The sequence below is a fragment of the Penicillium samsonianum genome, assembly GCF_028829775.1.
Source record: "Penicillium samsonianum strain IBT 33392 chromosome Unknown utg000003l_segment0_segment0, whole genome shotgun sequence".
Lineage (NCBI taxonomy): Eukaryota > Fungi > Ascomycota > Eurotiomycetes > Eurotiales > Aspergillaceae > Penicillium > Penicillium samsonianum.
In genome coordinates this window covers 4,405,831-4,428,428 of record NW_026643261.1, presented here as the reverse complement: position 1 = coordinate 4,428,428, position 22,598 = coordinate 4,405,831, and the positions used below count along the sequence as shown (strand labels likewise).

Here is a 22,598-nt window from a genome sequence, read left to right as displayed (position 1 = left end):
GGCATGATTTCAAGAAAGAGTCATTACGAACGGCTTGCTGCCGCCTGCTGAGCATATATTATTTTAGGTAGCTAATACGAATAGACTAGTAACTATAATAAGCTTAAAGGAGTTTAAAGTCATTAGTTTCATCTTCATCTAATACACTACTGAAGTCCTTACTCCATCCGGCCTGTGGTGCGTCGTCGTAGCTGCACAACGTGGTCATCATGCTGGCTGCCAGACTCTCTTCCACTCGATGGAATTCCCCCTTAGAATACCAGCTCGTCTTCGAATATCTTGTATCGCATAAACCTCGGGTATTCTGTTTTTTTCTCCGAAAAACAAGCGGAAAGAATCGAGAACCCGATCTGCGCAATCCACTATCCAAAGTAAATTGTTCGAGCAATTTTCCCTTCCACGAAAGAACGATAGATCGCTGCCGAGAACAAGTGAAAGCCACTCGCGCAATGTTGAAAGGTGAGTCGGTGATTCGTTTTCATCAATCAGGGTATTTTGCATGACCTTTTCCAGGAATTGGCCTACGCATTCTAGTTTATCTTCTTCTAGCTCGCCATCTTCGCCCAGGCTATTTCCGTGGGGTGCTGCTCTTCCGCCAAACTGGCCCTCTACTGAGAGAGGAGGCAGGTCCGAGAACATGTCGAATGATGCAGGATAAACAATGGGTTCTTTCCAAACGACTCGCAGCAGGAGCTGACCCTCGTTAGGGCAGAAACCGCTCAAACACCTAATCACTCAGGCCCAGAAGGCTCCCGGTCCAAAACACACCGGACACATTTGAGTAATCGAGGCCAACTGGTTCCAGGCGGAAGAACAGGGCAAGGAGGACCAGCACAAAACACATTATGAGAATCCCGGGTTGTTTGGGCCATAGTGGTGGGAGCGACCATGATCGCGATCGGACGGAGGGAAAGGACCACGTAAATTTTAGAACAATGGTGTGCGGTTAAGGAAATACTGAAGGAGAGTGATTTCCATCCCAGGATATATTCAGATGTAGGGATTGGGCGTTGGGGAGCACAGCCCTTGTGAGATGACGTGTTAACGCATGAAAATGGTCGGTGATGAGGTTGAGTTAACACGATCTCAAGATTGAGATTGTGATCTGTTGACCCTACAAGGTGAAAAACCAGGGGAGAAGGGAAGAGAGCGGTATTAAAGAAAGAGACGAGCTCCCAAAACTATCTGCTATCTGCTGTCAGGCGTTGTGGCCCGTTCTACGACACTGCCTGACTACATACATAGATACATAGGCATCCATATCAACATGACCTATAGAAAATCCGGCCAAAGTGACATGGTAGTAGTGAAACATGGGCAGTATCTAGTTAATTTTGAAATGGTGACAACAACCAAGACTTGTAGGCTGGGATGAAGACCATATCCATGACTAGAACAAGCGATTAACCAATATATATAGCCTACTCCTCCGCTACAGATCCTATATACATGGATCACCCAACTAAAACCTCGGTGTAAAGAAGAAACATCTGCGATACCTCAAATGGCTTTACATCGTTATCAATCACCACGCTTCATTAATAGCAGCCATTTTCTGCTCATACTTCGAATTCATCATCCAGCGACAGATTTCACATGGGTCTTCTGCCAGATCACTTCAGACAGCAGTTGGAACGCACTGATAATACCACGGGTTCAACGAAGAACAGGCTGCTGGCGACGCACATGCAGTTGCCCCTGTCCAACCGGTTCCTCCGCACTGTCCATAGGGAGTTTGGGTTGCTCCACCCCCGCCAGCAGCAGTGGTGGTTGTGATCTTACTGGTAGCAATGGTAGCGCTAGTGGTGCTTGTGGTAGTCACCAGTGTCGTGGTGGTGGCCTTCGAGGTTGAAGTTGTAGTGGTACCGCCGGTAGCACCACCTGTCCCTGTTACCGGTGTACCGGAAGCTGTGATTGCCGAGGTCGTTTGCGTGATTGAGACAGCACCAGCGTAAAGAGTTGGTCCCGGGACGATCTGATAAATTGGCATTAGAAAGGGAGTGGAATCGGGCGAGCTATTAGCGAGCCTTAACATCGAATAATCACTTACATAGGTTGACAGAGATGTGTAAATGTTCACGAGAATGCCAGGATCCGTTGGACGGTACAGATCAGTACCCAAGACACCTGTTGGCTGGTCTGACCCCGAACCAGTGATTTGTAGGTTGAAGCATTGGGGATAATTCTGGGTCCCACCCTCAGTGGCTGCGCCATGGAGTGCGATCCTTCACAGCGAGATTAGCGGAAGTTTCTCGAGGAATAAGGGGGATTTACCTACATTTCATGTCTCAAGACATAATGCCCAGGTGCGATGTTGGGAGGAATTTCGACCATCCATCCCGAGTCCTGGGCTATGAGCTGATCATCGGCCCAGAATCCTGGGACAGTTGTTCCATCAACTAGTCCCACACCATCAATCTTGAAAAACTCGAGGGTGGTTTTATCCACAGTTTCACAACCACTCGCGCCACAACTAGCGAGGTAATCAATGATCGGCCCATGGTGCGATTCTGGCCAGTCGGGGGTCCACTGAAGGAAGACTCGGTCACCGGCAGCTACTACCGCGTGGCCTTTAGCATTAGTAGCATCGAGATGGCAGATGATATCCGAGGTCGTGTACGCATCTAATTTTGCAAGGTTAGAAAGGGAATTAATTTTGTCATAGAGGACAGCAATGGCATAACATACCGGGAGCAATGAAGCCATTGGCAGTGTTTGGGGTACCCCAAGCCGCCACGACTGGAGGCGATTGTGCATAAGGATAACTGTTTATGTCCCATCCATCGAAGGAGACACCGTTAATGACGATGTTGGTGACGTGACCATGAGCTGCAACGAGGGATGCAAACAGAGAGGGGCCGAGAAGGCTATACATTGCGTTTGTATTTGAAGAACCGGATTGAATAAGCTTAAGTCTCAAAGAAACAGATATATTGAGTGAGACGTTAACTGTGCTTGCCCTCTGTAGTGAAACTGCACGACGGCGGACATATTTATAGTGATCGAGGGGAGTACAACTCAGTTTCATGTGCTGTGCTTCCTGGTCAATATCCCCAAGTGGGAATGTTAATTACAACCAACCAAAACCAGTCGGATACATTACACGCGAATTTGGCAGAATTAAAGTGATCATTCTGCACGGAGAACGACCACGGGATATTGCTGCAGCAAGTCACAACGCCACCAGCGGAGGTCGCGCTGACTCCGTGTCGAGAGTACTCAGGATGCCAATCCATCAAGAAGAAAGGAATCATGGAAGGTAATGAGGGGTCAGGCGCATGGAATTGTGATCCAAACCTGACACACTGGCTCGTCTGGAGTGTTGGTAGGCGCCCTTGGCACCAGTTTGGGAAATGAGCTGTTGAAACAAGATAGTGTATAGTTATTTAACACTTGCTATTCCATGATGCATTCAAGTTATTTATTGATGATCTATTATCTTGTGGTCGAAATTAACGATTTAGTCAGGTGGAATAAACAAAGAAAAGGGAAACAAATAGGTGATACAAGATATCTCCACGAGCAAGATGATAATATATTAACAGTCATGAATCAAGCGCCAAGGCGGACACGACGACCGACGGTGAGGCAATGACCCCGTGAAACTCTTGTGAGTTACCGCGTTGATACATTCTGAAGGTAAGAAATATCGTGGCCATGACCTTCACATCACCGCCATGTGGTTCCAAACAAACTTAATCTAAGCGTTTTTCATGTGGGCTAACTCGACATATATTGAGAATCAATATAAGGTTTTAACTTATGCTATATGGTTGTTCACAGAATGTGGGGTTTGGGTTGTAGGTGCAGGTGCAGGTAGCTAGCTTGATAGTTTTAATTGGACCATAAATCTCGTAGATATAACTTGTGTTTACCAGCATAGTTTACCACCTAACCTCAAGGCTCGGAAATACCACAAGCTGAGACCTTTTGAAATGTCATTTGTGCGTACTGGGAGTTCCATATATAAGAATGCAATTTTTGAGAAGAATAGAAGTATCTGAGGATATAATTAAAGGCAGCCAAGCTTAACAAGTAAACCAGCAAGGACATTGTATACCTAAACATCTACCTTGCGTATCTAGTAAACATAGCGGAAGTTCAAGTTCTCCCGGTCCGTCTTATCCTCGAATGCATGAATGAGGGTTGGATCTGCGGCACTAAGACCTGCCTCAGCCAACAGCTTATCCTTCTTGGCGTTCTCGCGCTTGAGATGGAAGCGGAGGTAGACGACGGCGCAGACCATACAGGCATAGCAAGCCAGGTGAACACTCCAGGCAATGTGGTACCGTGGTGCATCCTTGTCAAGAAACACTTGAGGACCTATTGTTTGTTAACTGGGAACTGAGCTTCTCCACCGGGCATCTGAGATACTTACCAATTGCGTTACCAGCAGCCCACGACACGAATGTTGCAGCTACCACGGTGGACTTCTTGGTTTGACCAGCAATATTTCGCGACACCATAGATAATGTGAGGGTTTGGGCCGACCAGAATGATAGAGTGATGTAGTAACTAATAAGAAGGCCCACCTTGGTGGGCAAAGTAGTGTTTTCGACCGTCATAAGGACAATAGTTCCGATGAAAGATCTGGGAACTGTCAGTCTGGGCTCGCTGCAAAACGAGCAAGGAGAGATACGTACGGAATGATGAAACACAACATCACGATGGTGTTCTGTTTGAACTTGTTCACCAGCCATGCGGACGACAACAGAACAATAATGATGTAAGCACCCAGCACCATAGCAAGCAGCTGAGTTTGCAATACGGTAAATTTGAAGCCCTTGATAATGATACCGAAGAATGCGCCTAAACCGCTGGTAGGGAGAGTGGTGAACATTTGAACAGCACAATAGCACCACATCTGGGGATCGCGGAAAGCCTCCCACACCTGGTATGCATGGAACTTTCTGTTCTGAATACCTGTCTGATTGGATCGAAGACGCTCTACCATAAGACGTTTGTCTTCCTCGCTGAAACACTTTGCACGCATAGGGGAGTCAGGCATATACCAAATGACGAAAAGTCCCCAAAGAACGGAGATGCATCCATATGTCAGGAAGAGTGCCTGCCAAGACTTGAGCACCTTGTCTGCTCCAATAAGGGTGAAACAGTATGCCAATAAGCCACCGACAATCTGCTGTGCACCGTTCATCATGTACCTATTTCGCCATTAGATTAACGAGAGCTCGCTGGTAGACGAGTATTCACATACCAGTATGTCACCGTGGCCGCTTGTTCCTCTCGCTTGTACCACATCGAGGAAAGAGTCACGAAAATTGGCTGACAGCAAGCCTCAAAGATACCCAGAAGGGTACGAACAATGACCAACCCAGTGAAGTTCTTGCAGGCTGCATGTAGTGCCAGAATCATACCCCATAGGCAGATGTTAATGCCCAAGTACTTGCCGAGTGGGACTCTTTGGATGATCCAGTTTGTGGGATATTCGACGATGAGAACAGCGATGTAAATACACGTGGTTAACCAGGAGTACTATTGATAGGAATAGATTTAGCATGTTGATGGAGAAGAAAGCTCAACAAGTATTGCATACCTTTTGCCCATCATTTAGATTCGCGTCATCCTTGATCCCCATAATAGCAGAGAACGACATAGTTCCCTTGTCCAAAGCCTGTAAGAAGTATGTGCAAATCATGACAACAAGGACACGGCGATCAATCAGGCGTTTCAGACGCTTGTTTGTGGCTTCGTCGATTTCCACCTGACTGTGGGCGGCATATGCTTGGATTTCCTTATCCACACGGGTGATATCCATGTTATCCTTCGCGAGGTCATCGGGTTCCGAGAGAACCTTTTCGACATGCGAGATGTCTTGCTTGTTCTCGTACTCTCCCATGTCAATCTTCGGGTGCTGCTTATGCACTACTTCAATTCCTTCAACGGGCGCTGTCTCAATGCCCTGATGAGGTGTTGCCTCAATACCCCGCTGGGGGTCGTCTTTGCCATCAGCCATGGCGAATTGAAAGCAGTATGTGCAAAAGTGCAGTTCACCAGGGGACACAGGGGACAGGAAAGCGAGATATCCACTTAGACTTATAATAGGCCACGCTTTTGTTTTTAGGGCCGTCAAACCACATGTAAGATGATTATCCGGCTGAAAGAGTCATGTGGCTGTCCAATTAGTAGGTCTACCGTATTAACCGGAAGTCAAATCGAGTCAAATCGAGTTAAACCAAGTCAAGCAGTCACGTCCGTCTCCTTGCTTTCCCCGGTTTTCTTGGCAAAGGAGGAGACAGCACGCTAGCGTTCTCCACACGCTGGGGAATCCGGGGATCTACTACCCCGATGGCCGAAAAGTACCTCGCTTATTGTAGTGGGTCTGGATAAATACACTTTCAAGGTATCTCGGTGATTTGCAATTCGGTCGTCTCTCACCCGAATTACGCTTGGCCCGCGCGGGGATGCTTCGTGGCGTCTGACTCGAGAGCTCATTAGTGGAAGAACTTCCACTAACTCTTGTCATTATTGGAGCTTCCGGGACAACATATTATTTTGTTTCCCGGACAAAAAGTCGTGGAAAATCTTATTCGTCGAAAAGACAACAGCCAGTCTCCCAGCATCATACAATGTCGTCCCCTAAGCCCACGGGCCCCGAAATTCACAACGCCGTCAACCTGTTAATTGACAATTTGGTCAACATCAAAGACGAGACAGGAAGATTCCTGTTGCCACTTGCTGATGGGCGCATTATTGATACCAAGTCATGGCAGGGTTGGGAGTGGACACACGGAATTGGACTGTACGGCGTGTGGAAGTACTACGAACTGACGGGCGACGAGAGATTGTTGCGCATCATCGAAGACTGGTTTGCTGCACGGTTTGCGGAAGGTGGCACCACCAAGAATATCAACACAATGGCCGCCTTTTTGACTCTCGCTTACGTTTATGAGAAGACCGGCAATGTCACCTACCTGCCGTGGCTCGATGCATGGGCTGAGTGGGCGATGCACGAACTCCCCCGCACCCGCTACGGTGGCATGCAGCATATGACTTATCTCACAGAGAATTACCAGCAGCTCTGGGATGATACTTTGATGATGACTGTTATGCCACTTGCGAAGATCGGAAAACTTCTGAACCGACCCCAATATATCGAAGAGGCGAAAAAGCAATTCCTCACTCACATCAAATATCTTTTCGATACAAAGACTGGCCTCTGGTTCCACGGCTGGACATTTGAGGATGGCGGACACAACTTTGCAGATGCGCGCTGGGCCCGTGGCAACAGCTGGGTCACAATCGTCATTCCCGAGGTCATCGAGTTGCTCGACCTCCAGCCAAATGATCCTACCCGTCTTCACCTGATAGATACCCTTGAGGCACAGTGCGAGGCCCTTCAGCGTCTTCAGTCATCATCCGGCGCGTGGCACACTCTCCTTGATCACCCCGACTCGTACTTGGAATCCTCTGCGACTGCTGGATTTGCCTACGGTATCCTCAAGGCCGTTCGGAAACGCTACATCGGTGCCCAGTACCGCCCCGTTGCTGAAAAAGCTATTGCTGCGGTGATGGGATATGTGGATGAAAAAGGAGAATTGCAGAATACCAGCTTTGGCACTGGGATGGGTGATTGTCTTGACTTCTACAAGAAGATTCCATTGACCTCAATGCCTTATGGCCAGGCTATGGCTATTATGGCTTTGGGTGAAGCCTTGCGTGCTCTGTTGTGAAGAATGCACGTCTTAATGACTGAAATGGCAATGGAATGTGGGCATGACCTGAATCATAGAGCTGTACATAGGCATGTTCCCTGCACGAACGAACTTGCTAGATAATAGAATGAAATAAAAATACCATGAAATGTGAATATGCATTTGATCACTCCACTGGCCAGCGGCCTTGAACTTTCTTGCCCAGACCGGCTCTTTCCACTACCTCTTTGCTTCTTCTTTGTGCTTCTTGCACAATTTCCTCCTCATCCATCGTCATGAGCGCTCCATTATTGACCACAACCTTCCCGTTGATCACAACGACATCGACATCTCTCCCAGTTGCAGTATAAACAACCGCGCTGACTGGGTTAAACCAAGGTTGGGTGTGGATTCCTCGAACGTCGATAGCCACAAAGTCAGCTTTCTTGCCATTTTCCAGACTGCCGATCTGGTTATCCAAGCCCAGTGCCTTGGCGCCATTGATTGTAGCCATCTCCAGCACATTTTCGGCTGGAACCGCTGTGGGATCCTGGGAGATCCCCTTGTGAATAATAGCGGCGAGTTTCATCTCCTGCAATAGATCGCATGTATTGTTACACGGTGCGCCATCGGTACCCAGGCCGATATTGACCCCGGCCTTTTGGAGATCTGGCACCCTGCAGATTCCGGACGCAAGCTAGATGACGTTAGATCGTTAAGTCCCGCGATCGTATGAATCGAACTGGCAATGCAACCTTGGAACTTACCTTCGCATTAGATGTTGGGCAGTGTGCGACATGCGTTCCCGAAGAAGAAAGAAGTCTTGATATCATCAGTCTCCGTTACATCAATTCACAAATATTCAATCTCACTCAATGTCCGAGTCATCCAAATGAACCATATGAACGAGGACAGTTGAATCACTCAGCAAGCCAACTGATTTGCAATATGACATCGGGGTGTGCGAGACCGAAGCGAAAAAGTCACGATCGGCCTTGACCTCAGCGCAGTGCATGGTAATGGGTATACCCTTATCTTTGGAAATAGCGGTCATTTCTTTATAAAGTGCGTCCGATACTCTGATTTATCATTAGCAAATAACACCCAATGGCAGTCATGTCACATACCCTCCGGGAGTCCTAGCACCAAACCAGACTCTGATTCTATCATCGGCTGCACCATTCCACTTCTCCCACATCTTCAAAGTCCCAAGCAAGGAGGTTTCACGGTTCTCAACAAGGCCGGGATGCATGGCCCAGGCATCGTCTTTAGCATATTTTGCAATGTCCATGACAATCTTACCTAGACAGCCACGGATGCCACTCTCTTCGACAGCGCGACATAGCCCGTCAAAACCGTATCGATCTGCAAACTGCAGTCATGTCAATCTCTAGGCAATCGAGGAAATCGAAGGGCTATAGTACCATGCTCTCCAAAAAGCAGGTGGTTCCCGATTTAAGCATCTCTCCGATACTCAGTCGTGCCGCAGCGTACCCGTCCTCCGCCGTAAAGTTACCCTGAAGAACCCAGATTCTCTCGCATAACCACGAAACCAACTCGAGATCGTCGGCTGTGCCTCGTAGTAAGGTCTGTGCTGTGTGCATGTGGGTCGAGATCAATCCTGGAATGATAATCCGCCCGGAGAGATCGCACTCTTCATCGGCTCCATACTTTCCCTTGAGGATATCTGCCTTGCCAATATCAACAATGACATCGCCAACTACGCGGATTGCTCCGTCGGTGATTATCCGACGTGAAGCATCCACAGTCACAACGGTGGCATGAGTGTATAGCATGGCGAATCGTCTGATGGATCTGAAAACAAGTGTTAAGGGCTGTGAAAGAGATTCCTGGTCAAGTTCTTAATTAATGCAACTTAGCTGAAAAGAACCCCAGGGCATTTATATTTTCAAAATCAATATCCCCGCAAAAACAACGGAGACGGAGTCTGCCGATGAACGAAAAGATCCGCGTTGAGGGGCGTGATAAGATAACAAATGAATGTCGGAATTGACACATTTCCGATGACATGGGGAGACCTCCGATATAGTGGATAAATGTGGTACATGTTACGGTGTCAGTCTTTGAAACTCGTTTGCTTGTGCCAACATTCAAATGGTTTATCTAAAGCTAAACACTAAACTAGAAACTCTTCTTCAGCCACAGAGTCTGCGAATTGCAGTACCCAAGCAGCCCATCAAGACCCCATTCGACACCCATGCCGCTCTGCTTGTGGCCACCAAAGGGTGCATTCGGCGCCACATCAAAGTGGCTGTTTACCCACACACAACCGGACTGGAGTTGATCTGCCATGCGACTTGCGCGTTCGAAATCCTTACTCCAGACAGAAGAGCCCAATCCGGTCTCCAAAGCATTCGCACGCTCAAGGACATCGTCCTCATCCGACCATTTCAGGACGGGCAGGATGGGAGCAAACGGCTCTTCCTGTACCACGCGCGATGTCTCCGGGGGATTGTCGATAATGGTCGGGTGGATGAAGTACCCGGAAGAGTTCTCAATCGAGCCTCCAAGTGCAGCTTTCAGGCTTTCAGTGCCAATGCTGCTGAACAGGTCTTTGGCTTTTTTATATTGCATCAGATTTTGAACAGGTCCGAAGAAGGTATCTGCCTCGGTGCCTTCACCGACTTTCAGGGTCTTGACAAAGGTGACGAATTTGTTCAAGAATTCGTCGTAGATCTTCTCGTGTACATAAAGTCGTTTAATCATCATGCAGATCTGCGAGCTACATAAATAAGAGAGAATTGCAATCTTGGGGATGATAGCATCGATATCAACCTCCTCGCAGATAATTGCCGGGTCATTGCCACCCAGTTCGAGAGTAACTCGCTTGAGAGTCGTGGCACATGCAGCCATAACCCGCTTGCCAGTAGCAATCGACCCAGTAAAGCTGATCTTCTCAATTCGAGGGTGAGCAGTGAACAACGGGCCAAGGGACTCATCACCGCTTAGACATTGAACCACGCCAGGAGGCAGGAAGTTGGTGGCAAGCTCGACCAGCTTCAAGCCGCAATAAGGTGTGAAAGGAGACGGCTTCACAATAATGGGGTTTCCGGTGTATACAGCAGAGGCTATTTTGCCGATAGCCAAAAGGACAGGGAAGTTCCAGGGGACAATGGCGCCCACCACGCCGATAGGTGTGTGGCGTTGCACAATCTTCCTATCTTCGGTTTCCTCGATGACATTGTCGGGAATCTCAATAGCGGTGAGACCACGAATCCATATACCTGCCATACCCACCTCCGCAGATGATTGAGTCAATGGTTTTCCCTGTTCCATTGTGAGGGTTTTCGCGAATCCATCGGCATTAAGTTCGATGGCATCAGCCCAGGCATGCAGGGCTTTACGTCGTTCTTCAAAAGAGGTCTTGGCCCAGCCCTTGAAAGCATGTTGAGCCGCCTTTACGGCCTTGTCAAGATCATCCTGGGTCGAAAGTGGTACGGGTGGATTAGGCTGAGTGTTGGCAGGGTTGATCCCATGCCGGGTTTCCGATGTCGTGGTCAATTGATTATTGATCACATTGTGGAATGTCTATTTCAGCAAAGATAAGTCGTGGGATCGATGTTATAATTTAGAGACTCACAGAAAAATCTAATGTTTTGGTGTCGGTCATTTTAGGCAGCTTCAACTTTCAATACTAAGGGATTGGGACTAGAGAGATGAAAAATAGCGATTTAAATAGAGCCTCCCGCACAATCTAGACTCAGGCGATTGAAGACACGTATTTATACGGCGTCCTGGATGCATCCAAAAGTCGCAGAAATAACCTCTATAGTTTCCGTATGCAGATCTCACTGCATTTATTTGCCCTATTGTTCTCTTCAAATGGCATTTTTTGGACGATCTCTGCAGTACATTTCCCTTTTTGGTCGTGATATGGTGATGTCTCGAACATTGCGTCTTGGCAGAGTGCGGGGTAGATCCCCCTTAGTTTCTTTTTGGCACACCAACAAATAACCTCGGGGGAGCTTTCGGCATCACACAGCCCCACGAGATTCAAGCGCGGTACTTGGCCCCCTCACGACTCAGGCGTCCATGAGACAAGTCCACGGTGGGATCAGCTGACTAGACGCATCTCGCCATCCAGGGCCCTAGATGCTAGGTGGTCTTCAAGCTTTTCCAACATCAATGAGATAGTGACAGAAAGTTGTGCTTGTTAGAGACAGAGCGCTGAGCGTTGGTATGTAACATTTGAAGCACCTCATCACATCAGGGCCACCTGGTATATATATATATAAGAGAGCATATGCAGAGGACGTATACCAGCTTTGAATTTCGGATGGGACCTTGCCAATATTAATGATATTGATTGCAACGAATTCCACGGCTTAACCTGGGTAGGTAACGAAGATGCCGATGGTAAAACATGAATCCAGTTCATACTTTGGTCACTCCGCCATCTTTCCCCTGTCGGGTGGGGCTTTCCTATTTTAGCCGCTTTCCAATATAAAGGCGCTTAATCAGGCTCATTGGTCGGAACCACTAAATTCAATCCATGGATATTATTTAAGATGTCTCGTGCAAAGTATCTCTTCAACCTCATGGATCTCGGCGCACATGATGTTCTAGTTGATTTTGAATAGACTTCCTGGACATTGATCAGGTCGCCGCCGAAAAAAGGAATAATTGAGGACTATAGACAAGATCACGCCCAGGCATAATCATGGTCTTTTTCTTGTCAGGTTGTATACATACACATAACTGACTAGGGCTAACTAACACTGGGTGTGCACTTATGTAACATATTTATAGGTGGGTACAACGTCGTCGCAGGGCTCCATCAATGACGAAATTCTCCATATATAATTTCTCCTTGAACGTAAATTTCTGAAATAGGGCCGATGCCCTAGCCCTGACCCAGCGACAAATATTTAACATCACTCAGGGGAATTCATATTTAATCTCCAAAGCACCCTGAGACCATAGGGATTCACCACAATCCTTTTTGATAATTTTTGGCCCATTCTCACATTTCAAGACAGGTGGAGAGGAAGCCATTCATTCTTTTCCCCCTGCGTCTGGGACTAACAAATAGCGATCGCTGCCACTCAAAACAAACCGCCATTTTACACAGAACTTAACTGGCTGCAGCCGAAGGAACAATATTTCCAGGCACGAGTAACACATGGTAGTTCCCGCCGCCACCAATCGCCCCCCACTGGGGGCAATGCTCCGACTGGTCCAGGTAACTATCGACCCCCGGCATATGCGCATACCCCTGTTCCCCCCGCAAACCACAATACACAGTCTCTATGATGATTGACCTCTTCCCTTTCTGCAAAGAATTTGTTGAATCCGTGTCTATCTACATTGTTTCATATTGGTCTCTGAGTTACTGAAATTGTGATTTTTAATTTGTCATCCTGTTGCAAGATTTATGGCTAATTGTTCTGTTTGCAAAGGTGCAGCTTATGCGATTGTATCCACAGATGGGGAAAGCTGAGATATATAAGGACAGCCATTCGTATATTATTTTAGGTCTTCGTGATCAATTAGAATTATTATATGCCGTTTTCCATTGAAAGTCCAGAATGTTCACTTGCTTTAATTACTTGCTTTTCATTTGACACACTACGAATAGGGGAGCTACTTCGGTGTTGACGTATTCAGGCTCTACCTTGTACCGTTTCCCGATACTCAAAAAGCAAACTTAACCCGCAATAAGTCCTGTTAGGTAACGGTACGGCTGAGAGACATCGTTGAAGTTGAAGGCTGTCCGGCACTAGGCTAGCATAGCACGAATATGTTCTTAGCATGAATAATTGTGACTAGTTAGTAACGCGTAACGGCTAGTGTTATAAAAGGAATGCAGATGCTCTCGGCATATGGAAGGTTTAAGGAAACCAAGTACTACCGATAGCGGTGAATTGCTTCAATTTGTTAAGCTCCAGGGTTATACTCAGACCAAGTGAGAAGATTGTATATTGAGACGCAACATGCTGGTGAAAAGGTGTGGTGACAACCTCCAAATAAAGATCTGTTTATTATATTCTAGCTTGGATAAGCTCTATATAAACTCAACCCTGGAATATTATGCCCAGGTGAACAGATGATGGTTTTATTGTTCTCAACCTTGGAACACCGATGTGTACCTGCCATGTCTTGACTGACGCACAGACCACATTCCGTGACATCATCCCGGCTCTCATCATTTGCCAACACAAGGAACGGCCTACAACTTAATAACTTACGTCTCATGTCGAAATCTTGTTCATGCTGCTATCATCATCATTGAGACGTAGTCCCAATATATATCCCTGTATAAGTTTTCGATCTGCAAGGACGATCTACCAATAACACGTCTTGTTATTTTAAGTAGAATTTTGTCTTCTGCCCTGTGCGAGCTAACTGGAGACCCCTAGAGAAGATCATCATTCGGATGACGCGCCTGCTGAGCGCCTCTTCGTCAACCTCCCCCCATGTGTTATCTTTGAAGGCGATATAGTGCTTGGCGTACGTTTTGTGCAACATCAAAATGAACGTAGGAAGCACCCAGGGCTATGTCTGCAGCTTATTTAAAGACCCTGATCTCCACCTAACTGTCAAAATACAAATCAACTTACTACACTTGTATACAATATACATTCCATATCAAACTCCATACAAAACCCATCAATCTATCAATCCATCACAATGTTTCATCGACGTCGCCCCGCTACCACAACCACTCGCACCAGCAAGCCTACTCTGATGACCAAACTCAAGGGGCGAAACGCGCAATCGCGCACCGTCAAAACCACAACGACAACACATCAGAATCCCACCCACGGCCATCATACTGGCCATACTGGCCATACTACCCATACTGGTCGCACTGGTCCTACTGGGGGCCGCTTTGGTCATAGGAACGCCTATGGAACACCTACTCATACTCGTCATCAGCGCAAACCCACACTTGGCGACAAGGTCTCCGGCGCTATGTTGAAGCTGAAAGGAAGCTTGACGCATCGCCCTGCAGTCAAGGTAAGGAGCGAATGACTCTGGTTCAACTTAGACTCGAGCTAACATTCTAAAACTAGGCTGCTGGAACCCGCCGCATGCATGGCACTGATGGACGTGGAAGCCACGCACACCGTGTCTACTGATTGATACCCTGTATACTATGACGAGTTACGAATGATGGCTTAAGCCTTGGGATCTTGTTTTGTTATTTTTTTGAGATACTATGATTAATGTACCATAAGAGTCAGCCTTGAATTCCATTGTTGAATATCCCCGAACCCCACGTTTTTAAATCTTAAATCTAGAAGTAGATGTTGCTCTGTTCCCCATGCCACACTAATTTCAATGAGCTATCCTTTTGAGTTAAGTCTAGTGAGTAATGAAAACACAAATCGAGACGCCTTTTCTCCAACCTTGGGTAACCGGGCCGGTGCGATAACGTGGGTTGCCCAGGTGCCCCACCAAATTTTTACATAAGTGCGGGACTTCCCCGGGGTCCGATTACTCGGACAATACAACACCTGTGGTCCTTCTCAGCTATATCTATACAATGCCGTCCATCCAAGAGAGCAAATTGGCCTTCATTGGCGGTGGCAACATGGCCTCCGCCATCATTGGTGGTCTGCTGAGCAAAGGCGTCAACAAGCAGAATATCTGCGTCTCCGAGCCGTGGGATGTCAACCGCGAGAAGATGGCCGCACTCGGAGTGCGCACCACCACTTCCAATGTCGAGGCTGGAGGTGATGCCGATTTGGTCATCATTGCCGTCAAGCCCCAAGTTACCAAGGGTGTTTGCGAGGAGCTCGGTGGTGCCTGGTCGCCGCGCGCAACTTTGCCCGTTGTCGTCAGCATTGCCGCGGGTATAACCCTGGATAGCTTGAAGGAATGGTTGACGACTAGCGATAGCCGTACGGCCCACACTGTTCGTGTGATGCCCAACACCCCCGCCCTAGTTGGCGAGGGCGCTTCGGGTGCTTTTGCTAGCGCGGATGTCACCCCCGATGAGAAGGAGCTTGTCAATGCTATGCTCGAAAGTGTTAGCAAGGCTACCGAGTGGGTGGACCGTGAAGATCTCCTCGATGTCGTCACTGGATTATCCGGTAAGTCTCCTGCATCAAAAGCCATATGGCATGTAATCAACGCGTATCAATCTGACTCAATCAGGGTCTGGACCTGCGTATTTCTTTGCCATGGTTGAGCATCTGGTTGCAAGTGCAACTGCTCTCGGCCTCTCTGAAGAACAAGCCACTCGGTTGGCTACACAGACATGTCTCGGTGCTGGCAAGATGTTGGTTGAGAGCCCCGACAGCCCTACTCAGCTGCGTAAGAATGTGACTAGCCCCAATGGCACCACACACGCTGCTCTTCAGACATTCGAGTCCCTCAACTTTAAAGAGATCGTCGACAAGTCTGTCCAGGCTGCCACTGCTCGGGCTGCTGAGCTCGGCAACACCCTCGCCAAGCCATAGAAAGTGCAACTCCACAAAAATGAATAGCTGGAATCTTTGTAACGATGTCCAAGATACTCAAGCAAAATGAAACAAATAAACAAATCCAATGACCCCCTATTTAGGTGGACTTAGTAGACTCCCAAATGTCCACGGGTCGGAGTCGTAGCTCCGACTTGATGTGGCCCGTGCGTATCGCCCTCCTAAACTTGGAACAGCTCGACGGTCGAGCTTCTCCTTCTCAGTTCATAGGCATACTATGTATGTACAATAATGGTTTCTTTTTGGCCCTGGAAGGTGAGATATATGGTACTTGATTGTTTCGGTTTACTGCGGCTAACATCACCAGGGCGATGACAACTCCGCGGCTTCTTTTGAGAAGACACTGTCCACGCTGTCGACGAAGATCGCCCAGGCCACCGCGCGACTCGACCAGCAACGTCAGTCTTCCCGGCGAATCAAGGCTCTCTGGACCCTCTACTCGACATTTGCCTATCTGTTTTACTCCATCATTCTCGCCCTCGTACTGGGATGGGAGAGCTGGGGAATCAAGGAATATGCAGCCATCGTAGGCGGGCCGGTCCTGTACGTCTGTCCTCAATATGCACATTACCACATCGCTGACATTTAGTTCTCATTTCTCTAGGATCTACGGTGTGCGCACTCTCAGCTCCAGAATCTTCGACTATCGAATTTCCCGCATCCAACGCCGCCTGGACGATTTCCATAAACAGCGCGAGGAGACCATCGAAAAGCTCAAGGTCGCAACCAAGTACAACTCCACCCAACAACTGCTAGAGAAGTACGGCGGCGAGTCTCCCAAGCCCTCCCCAGGCCCAAAGGGACAAGCCGAGAAAGGAAAACCTGCCCAGCAACCACAGCATGTGGCCCGCACTGGTCTCCCGCCGCCACCCACTGCCAACATTCGCCGTTCTCCATCTGCATCGCAAACCCAGAACGACCCGCCATCCCCCGACTATCCCTCTCCCCCTCTCCAGTTAACCCACGGCGGCCCGCAAACCCCACAGCAGCCCTCTTTCCCACCTCCTTTCCCTCCCCAAACACCCGCCGATCAACCCAGCTTTGCGCCGAACGCATTCCCTCAGAACGGCGAATTCATCGAACAACCACATTGGTACGACCGTCTCTTGGATGTTCTGCTGGGAGAAGATGAAACCCAACCCCGTAACCGGATGGTCATGATCTGCAGCGCGTGCCGGCTCGTGAACGGGCAGGCTCCCCCTGGTATCAAAACACCGGAAGAGCTGGGCCGCTGGCGGTGTGGCAGCTGTGGAGCTTGGAATGGAGTAGAAAGCGAGACAACAAAGATTCTCAACAATTTGCGTCAAGATGCTGTGCCAGCTGAGGGAACTTGGGAGCCCGTGTCGAAGGCCGAGGCGGATACACCGTCCTCCGAGGGCACGGGGGGAGGATGTCATGGTTGCCTCAAGTGAGGAGGAACAAGTGGACTCCATTGGCTCTGATGCGGAGGACCAAACACAAGAGGAATCTAAGCCCGCCCCTGTGCGGAGGTCCAAGCGCGGTGCAAAGGGAGACAAGGCACAGGAGTAAACCATCTTCCACTACTTTATTCATTTGGAAATTCCAATTAGCTACATTGCTTCCGACGTCACCGAAAGCAGTCCAAATTCAAGGCTTCTCATATGGTATCTAGCTAAGCAAAATCGAAAAGTTCAAGCCAAAATCATACAGATCATTCAGAGCACGCCAATTTCCAAGTCATTGGTTACGAGCTCATGTAGAGACCAACGGGTGCAACGTCAAGTGCTCAATAGCAACATTGGCAACCTTAACTTCTGCCTCTTCAGCAGAAGCACATCCCTCAACCAGCGCGATCTCGGTCTGGTTAACCACCGCCGAGCACCGATACGTAGCCACGCCTCCAGACTCGACCCTCTTCCTCTTAAAGACCAACGTACCCGCTCCCTTCACCATGTTCTGCGCGATATTCCGCGGATGAACAACATTAACCCCGTCGGCAATAACATGCTGGATGTACCACACCAGACCGATACGTTCAACGAATGCGTGACATACATCCAGATCACCACCGCAGTCGATGAAAATCGCCCCAAGAACACTCTCGATGATATCCGAGAGGAATTTATCCGCACGCAGACGAGCGAACAACTCCCACGGGTACTGGCTTCCGTGTTCCAGGGCATGGCAGATCTCAGCGCGAAGACCTTGGTGTCGCTCGAGACAAGCTTCCCGGGCGGAGTTGATATTAGGGCCGTGAGAGCGGAGGAAGCGCCATAGGTGGATCTGGTCATAGTGTGGCACGAGGTTCATTTCGCCATTGGCGAATTGGGTCATGTGTGAAGGTTCGTCTGGTGCGCATAGCTCCATGCAGAAGAAGGCCAGGAGGTTGGCGTTCACGACGGAATGTTTGAGCAATGTCATCGGTCCCTGGTCCATTTCCACGGGGTGGGCTGCTATCACAGCCATGACGACCATGTCGAGGACGGCATCGCCGAGGAACTCGAGGCGTTGGTAGGATTGTGTTGATGTATCGTACTCGCAGGATGCGTGGGTGAGCGCCTCTGTTAGAAGGGCGGGATCTTTGAAGGTGTAGCCAATCAGACCGGCTAATCTGTGATGGTTGATTAAGTTGCTCACGCCTTTTCCTGGTGGGAGGATGAGGGGGGAAATTTCATTTGTGAAGAGATCGATCTCTGGCAGGAAGCGATGGAGACAGGCCTGCGCTTTGCGGATTCCACCGTCTACATATGCTGCGCCAATGAGGGATTCCACGACATCTGCTAGGACCTTGGTCGATATGTTCCTCTTGGCCGTGGATGGCTCCAACTTGTTCCTGATCAATGGTGCAGCCCACTTTCGCGGGGTGAAGCGGCTCGTAAGAATAAAGCAGTCAATGCCAGTGTCGAGAGCTGCGCGGGCAAGGCGAGTGTTCTGGATAAGCTTGTCACGGCTCTCTGAGAGGTATCCCTCGTGCCAGTTGGTGTTTCGGAAAAACAGCTGGCAACTAACGGTGAATTTCAGAACAGAGTCACCAAAGAACTCGTATCTCTGATAGTTTGTACTGGCCTGTGCAATAGGCGCGCTGATAGCCGTAATGACATGGTCGATGTTTTGAATGCCGACTCCTTTCAAAATGGTATCGTTCAAGCGATGTGCGACCAAAGATGCCTCCAACCTGTCCAAAATGGCGGAGATGAAAAGTCCAAAGACAGCCTGTTTTGCTGGGAGTTTGTCGATGACGCAAGCCACAGCAGGAAGAACGTATGACTTCTTTGGTGCATCTGCCTCTCCATCTTCGGCGATATTCATAGCTCGCATCTGGAGGAGGTTTCGTCGACGGGGAAGTGATGAACATTCCACTTCAATAGGCGACGTCTTTGTCACTTCGGCCGGAACGATCCATCTGTTGAATGTTCGTGGCTCGCTGAATTTAGACTGATCACGGACGATACCCGTAGGTGGCGTAGTTGGATTTCTCGAGTAAACTTCCAGCGCAGGCTCTTTTCCTTCGTACACCGCAAGCCATTCCCCTAGGCGTTCGTGTGGAATATCGGGAATGAAGAGAGCCACGAAGTCACGGTCGTCTCCCCGCTGTCGCGAGCTGGGAGCTTGTAGGTAGAGGGCCGTCGTCCTTCTCATTTGATCCAGTGTCTCCGCTGTCGTCTCAAAAGCCGAAATTTGTGGATCAAAGTGAAGTTGCAAGGAGGTTTCGGGGTCCCAGTAAAGAGGGATAGGGTGCGGCGTGGGTGTCAATCTTGGCAAAATTAAGCAAATAGCCAGATCTTCATCGACAGAACCATTGCTGCATATCTTCAAGCGTGTCTGGGACAGCTGACCCGAAGCCCAGCCTTGTGCAAGGTCCACATAAGGGTCACACTGCTCCGCAGCATGCACAATGGATGGGAGAGTGATCTGGTCCGAGAATCTCAACTCTGGTTTTCGTGTTAATGGCAAGAGGTTGTCGTTGATCAACCCATACGAATGCAAAGCTTTGTAGGCTTGAAATGCGGTCTCCTTTCTGGCTGCCCGCTCTGTCCGCCACCAGGCTTTCCCGTTTGTTCGACGAACCGTCGGGTGCACCGAATTTGGTAATGTGACCGTACCCAAAAGCAATCCCACACTATTTTCTTGGAAGGAAAATACGGGTCGGTTGTCGGAAAATTCATCAACTGGTAAGACAGCGCAAAAGTGATACAAATGCTGCAATGCGTCGTCCGCCGTCAACAGAGCACTGCCCAAACGATGTCAGCAATTATCAAGAGACGTCCTGGATTGCCCTTACCTCGTCTTTTCTACCCAAAGTCTCTCTTTCACTTGCTCCTCAATGGCTTCGAGGTCATAAGCTTCCCGACGCTTTCGCTCGTCGTCTTGATACGCTTTCATCATAGCTTGCTCTAGTTCCTGCCATTTGTGAAGACTCAACAACTCATCCTCGTTTGAGATCATGACAGCATATGTAGATTCTCTATGACGAGCACGCCCACGCCGCTGGACAAAGGACTTGAGGTTCGCAGGCTTGTCGTAACAAATGACCAAACTGCATGCGCTTATGTCAATCCCCTCTTCGAGAACATCAGTGGCGACAATGAGGTTTTTGCGGCCAGCCTTAAATTCATCGAGGGTATCTCGCTGCATATCCCGGTGAAGTAGGTCACCGAGACAGCCCTTGCGGTTTCTATCACTCGCCCAACCAACATAAGCAGCACACTGGAAGCGATCTCTGGTTTTGGGATGAAGGGATAAAATGCGAGCTAACACACTGACAGTTGCCCTCTGCTTGACGAATAGTAGCCCGGAAAACCCAGGGCTATCCATTCTTTCGAGAAAGTTGAGAAGCATTTCAAGTTTGATGGATACGTGATTACTCTCCTCAGTTGAACTTGGCGCAGGCATTGCGAGCAGTAGCTCCAACAGGTAGATTCTCTCCACTTGGTCCAAATGTGACATCTCACTAGCATCTTGGATTGAACGCTGAAGTTGGTCAATTGAAGCACTGATGAAGAAGTCGGCAGCCCAACCTCCCAGCTCCTCATAAATGTGACGACTGCGCGCCTGGAAGTTCCTCAGTTGCTCGCTACAAAAGGTTTTACCTGTAGTGAGAGCCTTTGCAAGCTCCACAGTCTGATCCTTTGACCGTAATGATTCGATCCAAGGGTCATCTTCTATGTTATAGGCCCTGCAACTTTCTATGAGAGATGAAAGTAGTCGGCTTCCAAAGCCATACTGTGCTTCCTCAAAGGGTATGTAATTGAGACGCTCTAGATGAGGGCGATGGGTATTTTCCAAGAGCTCAGTGCGATGGACACGTGGAGTCTTGCAAACTGCGTTCAAGTTGGATTCGATTGTTCTGGGGGAAGATTGTTAGTTGCTGGAGAAAGTTATTAGCATGTAGTAGAATGAACTAACTCAAGCTCGTTCTGACTTGAACGGAACACTGGGCTAGCAGTGAGTCCCAAGATCCGAGGTACAGCATTTGGGCCTGATCTCAGTAGGGTAGGATGGTAGTGATTTTGCATAATCTTGTTCGCCGGATGGCGTCTCGTGCAATGATGAGCTGTAGTGCAATTTATATTAGTATGGTTTCTGGGATTCCTTGAAATGTGCCACGTACCCTCATCAAAGATAAGTAGAGCAAGTCGGGACATGCGAACAAAACCATGACCCAAAGCATCAGCGAGGACAGCATATGTAGAGATAACCACGCGGACATCCTTGAGCACTTTGTCCCAGACACCTTGTTCAGTCCATCGATCAACATTGTCCAGACCCGTTAAAACTTTAGTTTTCACAGACAAGATGTGGCTAGTGATAACTTCATGTTGTTGAAGGCTCAATGCCACAGTCGGGGCAAGAAACCAGATAAGCTGTGACACAGGTGAGCTGAGAACAAATATAAGAATCAACGAACTTATTCACTTTCTCTGTAGAACCAGAGTTCTCAAGCTCATCTATAATGCGAAGAATGGCACTAAGACAACTGTTAGGAAAATGTGCCGATAAAGTGAAGTTTCACCTCCAAACATGCATATGAGTCTTTCCACTCCCCGTGTCCATCTATCAATAGTCAGTATCTTCTGAAGCCTCAAACTTCAACCTCAAGAAAAAAACATACCGCGACAATGATATTCTCCTTGCGGCTAGCCTCTAACATTTCGAGTTGGTACCCACGAGACCGGTAGGCAGCACCATCACTACTGAGACCCATGGGATCCATGATAAGTAAGTCTCAAATGAGACTGTAAGCAATGGGACGCTGTATTGCAGAAAGCAAAAAAAAAAAAAAAAAGATGGGAAATGAGAGGAATCAAACGAAGCCCAGCAGGCTGTTTGTCCATGGGTTGGTGGGGGAGCTACGGCATCCCGCAGCGGCCATCGCGCAGCTTTGGTCCAATCGCAGTCAAGGCTCTGATTCCCCTTTGGGTGTTGTATACTTCCTTCAGAACGACAACAGACTCGTTCTTTCTCTATTTGCTTCTTCTCTTCTCATATCAAAAATAGTCTTCATCTTCATCAACCTCTCACTTTTTCTTCTACC

General features: G+C 48.6%; 9 protein-coding genes across 9 annotated transcripts; 4 read left to right on the top strand and 5 right to left on the bottom strand.

Annotated features, from left to right (window-relative positions):
- Nucleotides 1-1,618: 1,618 nt before the first annotated feature.
- On the bottom strand, nucleotides 1,619-2,875 carry N7471_005291 (putative endo-1,4-beta-glucanase; the record flags this gene model as incomplete). Its single annotated transcript, XM_057278010.1, has 4 exons — nucleotides 1,619-1,975; nucleotides 2,051-2,225; nucleotides 2,279-2,624; nucleotides 2,689-2,875. The coding sequence occupies 4 exons, from the start codon at nucleotides 2,873-2,875 to the stop codon at nucleotides 1,619-1,621; spliced, it is 1,065 nt and encodes a 354-aa protein (XP_057137620.1).
- Nucleotides 2,876-4,081: 1,206 nt separating this feature from the next.
- On the bottom strand, nucleotides 4,082-5,974 carry N7471_005290 (uncharacterized protein; the record flags this gene model as incomplete). The annotated part of the gene is made up of 5 exons (XM_057278009.1): nucleotides 4,082-4,323; nucleotides 4,379-4,590; nucleotides 4,644-5,162; nucleotides 5,216-5,493; nucleotides 5,555-5,974. The coding sequence occupies 5 exons, from the start codon at nucleotides 5,972-5,974 to the stop codon at nucleotides 4,082-4,084; spliced, it is 1,671 nt and encodes a 556-aa protein (XP_057137619.1).
- Nucleotides 5,975-6,587: 613 nt separating this feature from the next.
- On the top strand, nucleotides 6,588-7,691 carry N7471_005289 (glycoside hydrolase family 88/105 protein; the record flags this gene model as incomplete). The annotated part of the gene is made up of 1 exon (XM_057278008.1): nucleotides 6,588-7,691. One exon carries the CDS (start codon nucleotides 6,588-6,590, stop codon nucleotides 7,689-7,691), a length of 1,104 nt encoding a protein of 367 aa, XP_057137618.1.
- A 148-nt stretch (nucleotides 7,692-7,839) lies between these two features.
- On the bottom strand, nucleotides 7,840-9,448 carry N7471_005288 (amidohydrolase; the record flags this gene model as incomplete). Its single annotated transcript, XM_057278007.1, has 5 exons — nucleotides 7,840-8,349; nucleotides 8,420-8,474; nucleotides 8,525-8,731; nucleotides 8,780-9,024; nucleotides 9,077-9,448. 5 exons carry the CDS (start codon nucleotides 9,446-9,448, stop codon nucleotides 7,840-7,842), a joined length of 1,389 nt encoding a protein of 462 aa, XP_057137617.1.
- Nucleotides 9,449-9,794: 346 nt separating this feature from the next.
- N7471_005287 (aldehyde dehydrogenase family protein) lies at nucleotides 9,795-11,283 on the bottom strand (the record flags this gene model as incomplete). Its single annotated transcript, XM_057278006.1, has 2 exons — nucleotides 9,795-11,201; nucleotides 11,254-11,283. The coding sequence occupies 2 exons, from the start codon at nucleotides 11,281-11,283 to the stop codon at nucleotides 9,795-9,797; spliced, it is 1,437 nt and encodes a 478-aa protein (XP_057137616.1).
- A 3,020-nt stretch (nucleotides 11,284-14,303) lies between these two features.
- On the top strand, nucleotides 14,304-14,755 carry N7471_005286 (uncharacterized protein; the record flags this gene model as incomplete). Its single annotated transcript, XM_057278005.1, has 2 exons — nucleotides 14,304-14,633; nucleotides 14,690-14,755. The coding sequence occupies 2 exons, from the start codon at nucleotides 14,304-14,306 to the stop codon at nucleotides 14,753-14,755; spliced, it is 396 nt and encodes a 131-aa protein (XP_057137615.1).
- A 407-nt stretch (nucleotides 14,756-15,162) lies between these two features.
- Nucleotides 15,163-16,081, top strand: N7471_005285 (pyrroline-5-carboxylate reductase family protein; the record flags this gene model as incomplete). The annotated part of the gene is made up of 2 exons (XM_057278004.1): nucleotides 15,163-15,712; nucleotides 15,777-16,081. The coding sequence occupies 2 exons, from the start codon at nucleotides 15,163-15,165 to the stop codon at nucleotides 16,079-16,081; spliced, it is 855 nt and encodes a 284-aa protein (XP_057137614.1).
- A 252-nt stretch (nucleotides 16,082-16,333) lies between these two features.
- Nucleotides 16,334-17,514, top strand: N7471_005284 (uncharacterized protein; the record flags this gene model as incomplete). The annotated part of the gene is made up of 3 exons (XM_057278003.1): nucleotides 16,334-16,357; nucleotides 16,410-16,645; nucleotides 16,707-17,514. The coding sequence occupies 3 exons, from the start codon at nucleotides 16,334-16,336 to the stop codon at nucleotides 17,512-17,514; spliced, it is 1,068 nt and encodes a 355-aa protein (XP_057137613.1).
- Nucleotides 17,515-17,815: 301 nt separating this feature from the next.
- Nucleotides 17,816-22,277, bottom strand: N7471_005283 (putative RNA helicase/RNAse III; the record flags this gene model as incomplete). Its single annotated transcript, XM_057278002.1, has 7 exons — nucleotides 17,816-20,294; nucleotides 20,346-21,410; nucleotides 21,470-21,617; nucleotides 21,675-21,927; nucleotides 21,980-22,031; nucleotides 22,077-22,117; nucleotides 22,176-22,277. 7 exons carry the CDS (start codon nucleotides 22,275-22,277, stop codon nucleotides 17,816-17,818), a joined length of 4,140 nt encoding a protein of 1,379 aa, XP_057137612.1.
- Between the last annotated feature and the right edge of the window lie 321 nt (nucleotides 22,278-22,598).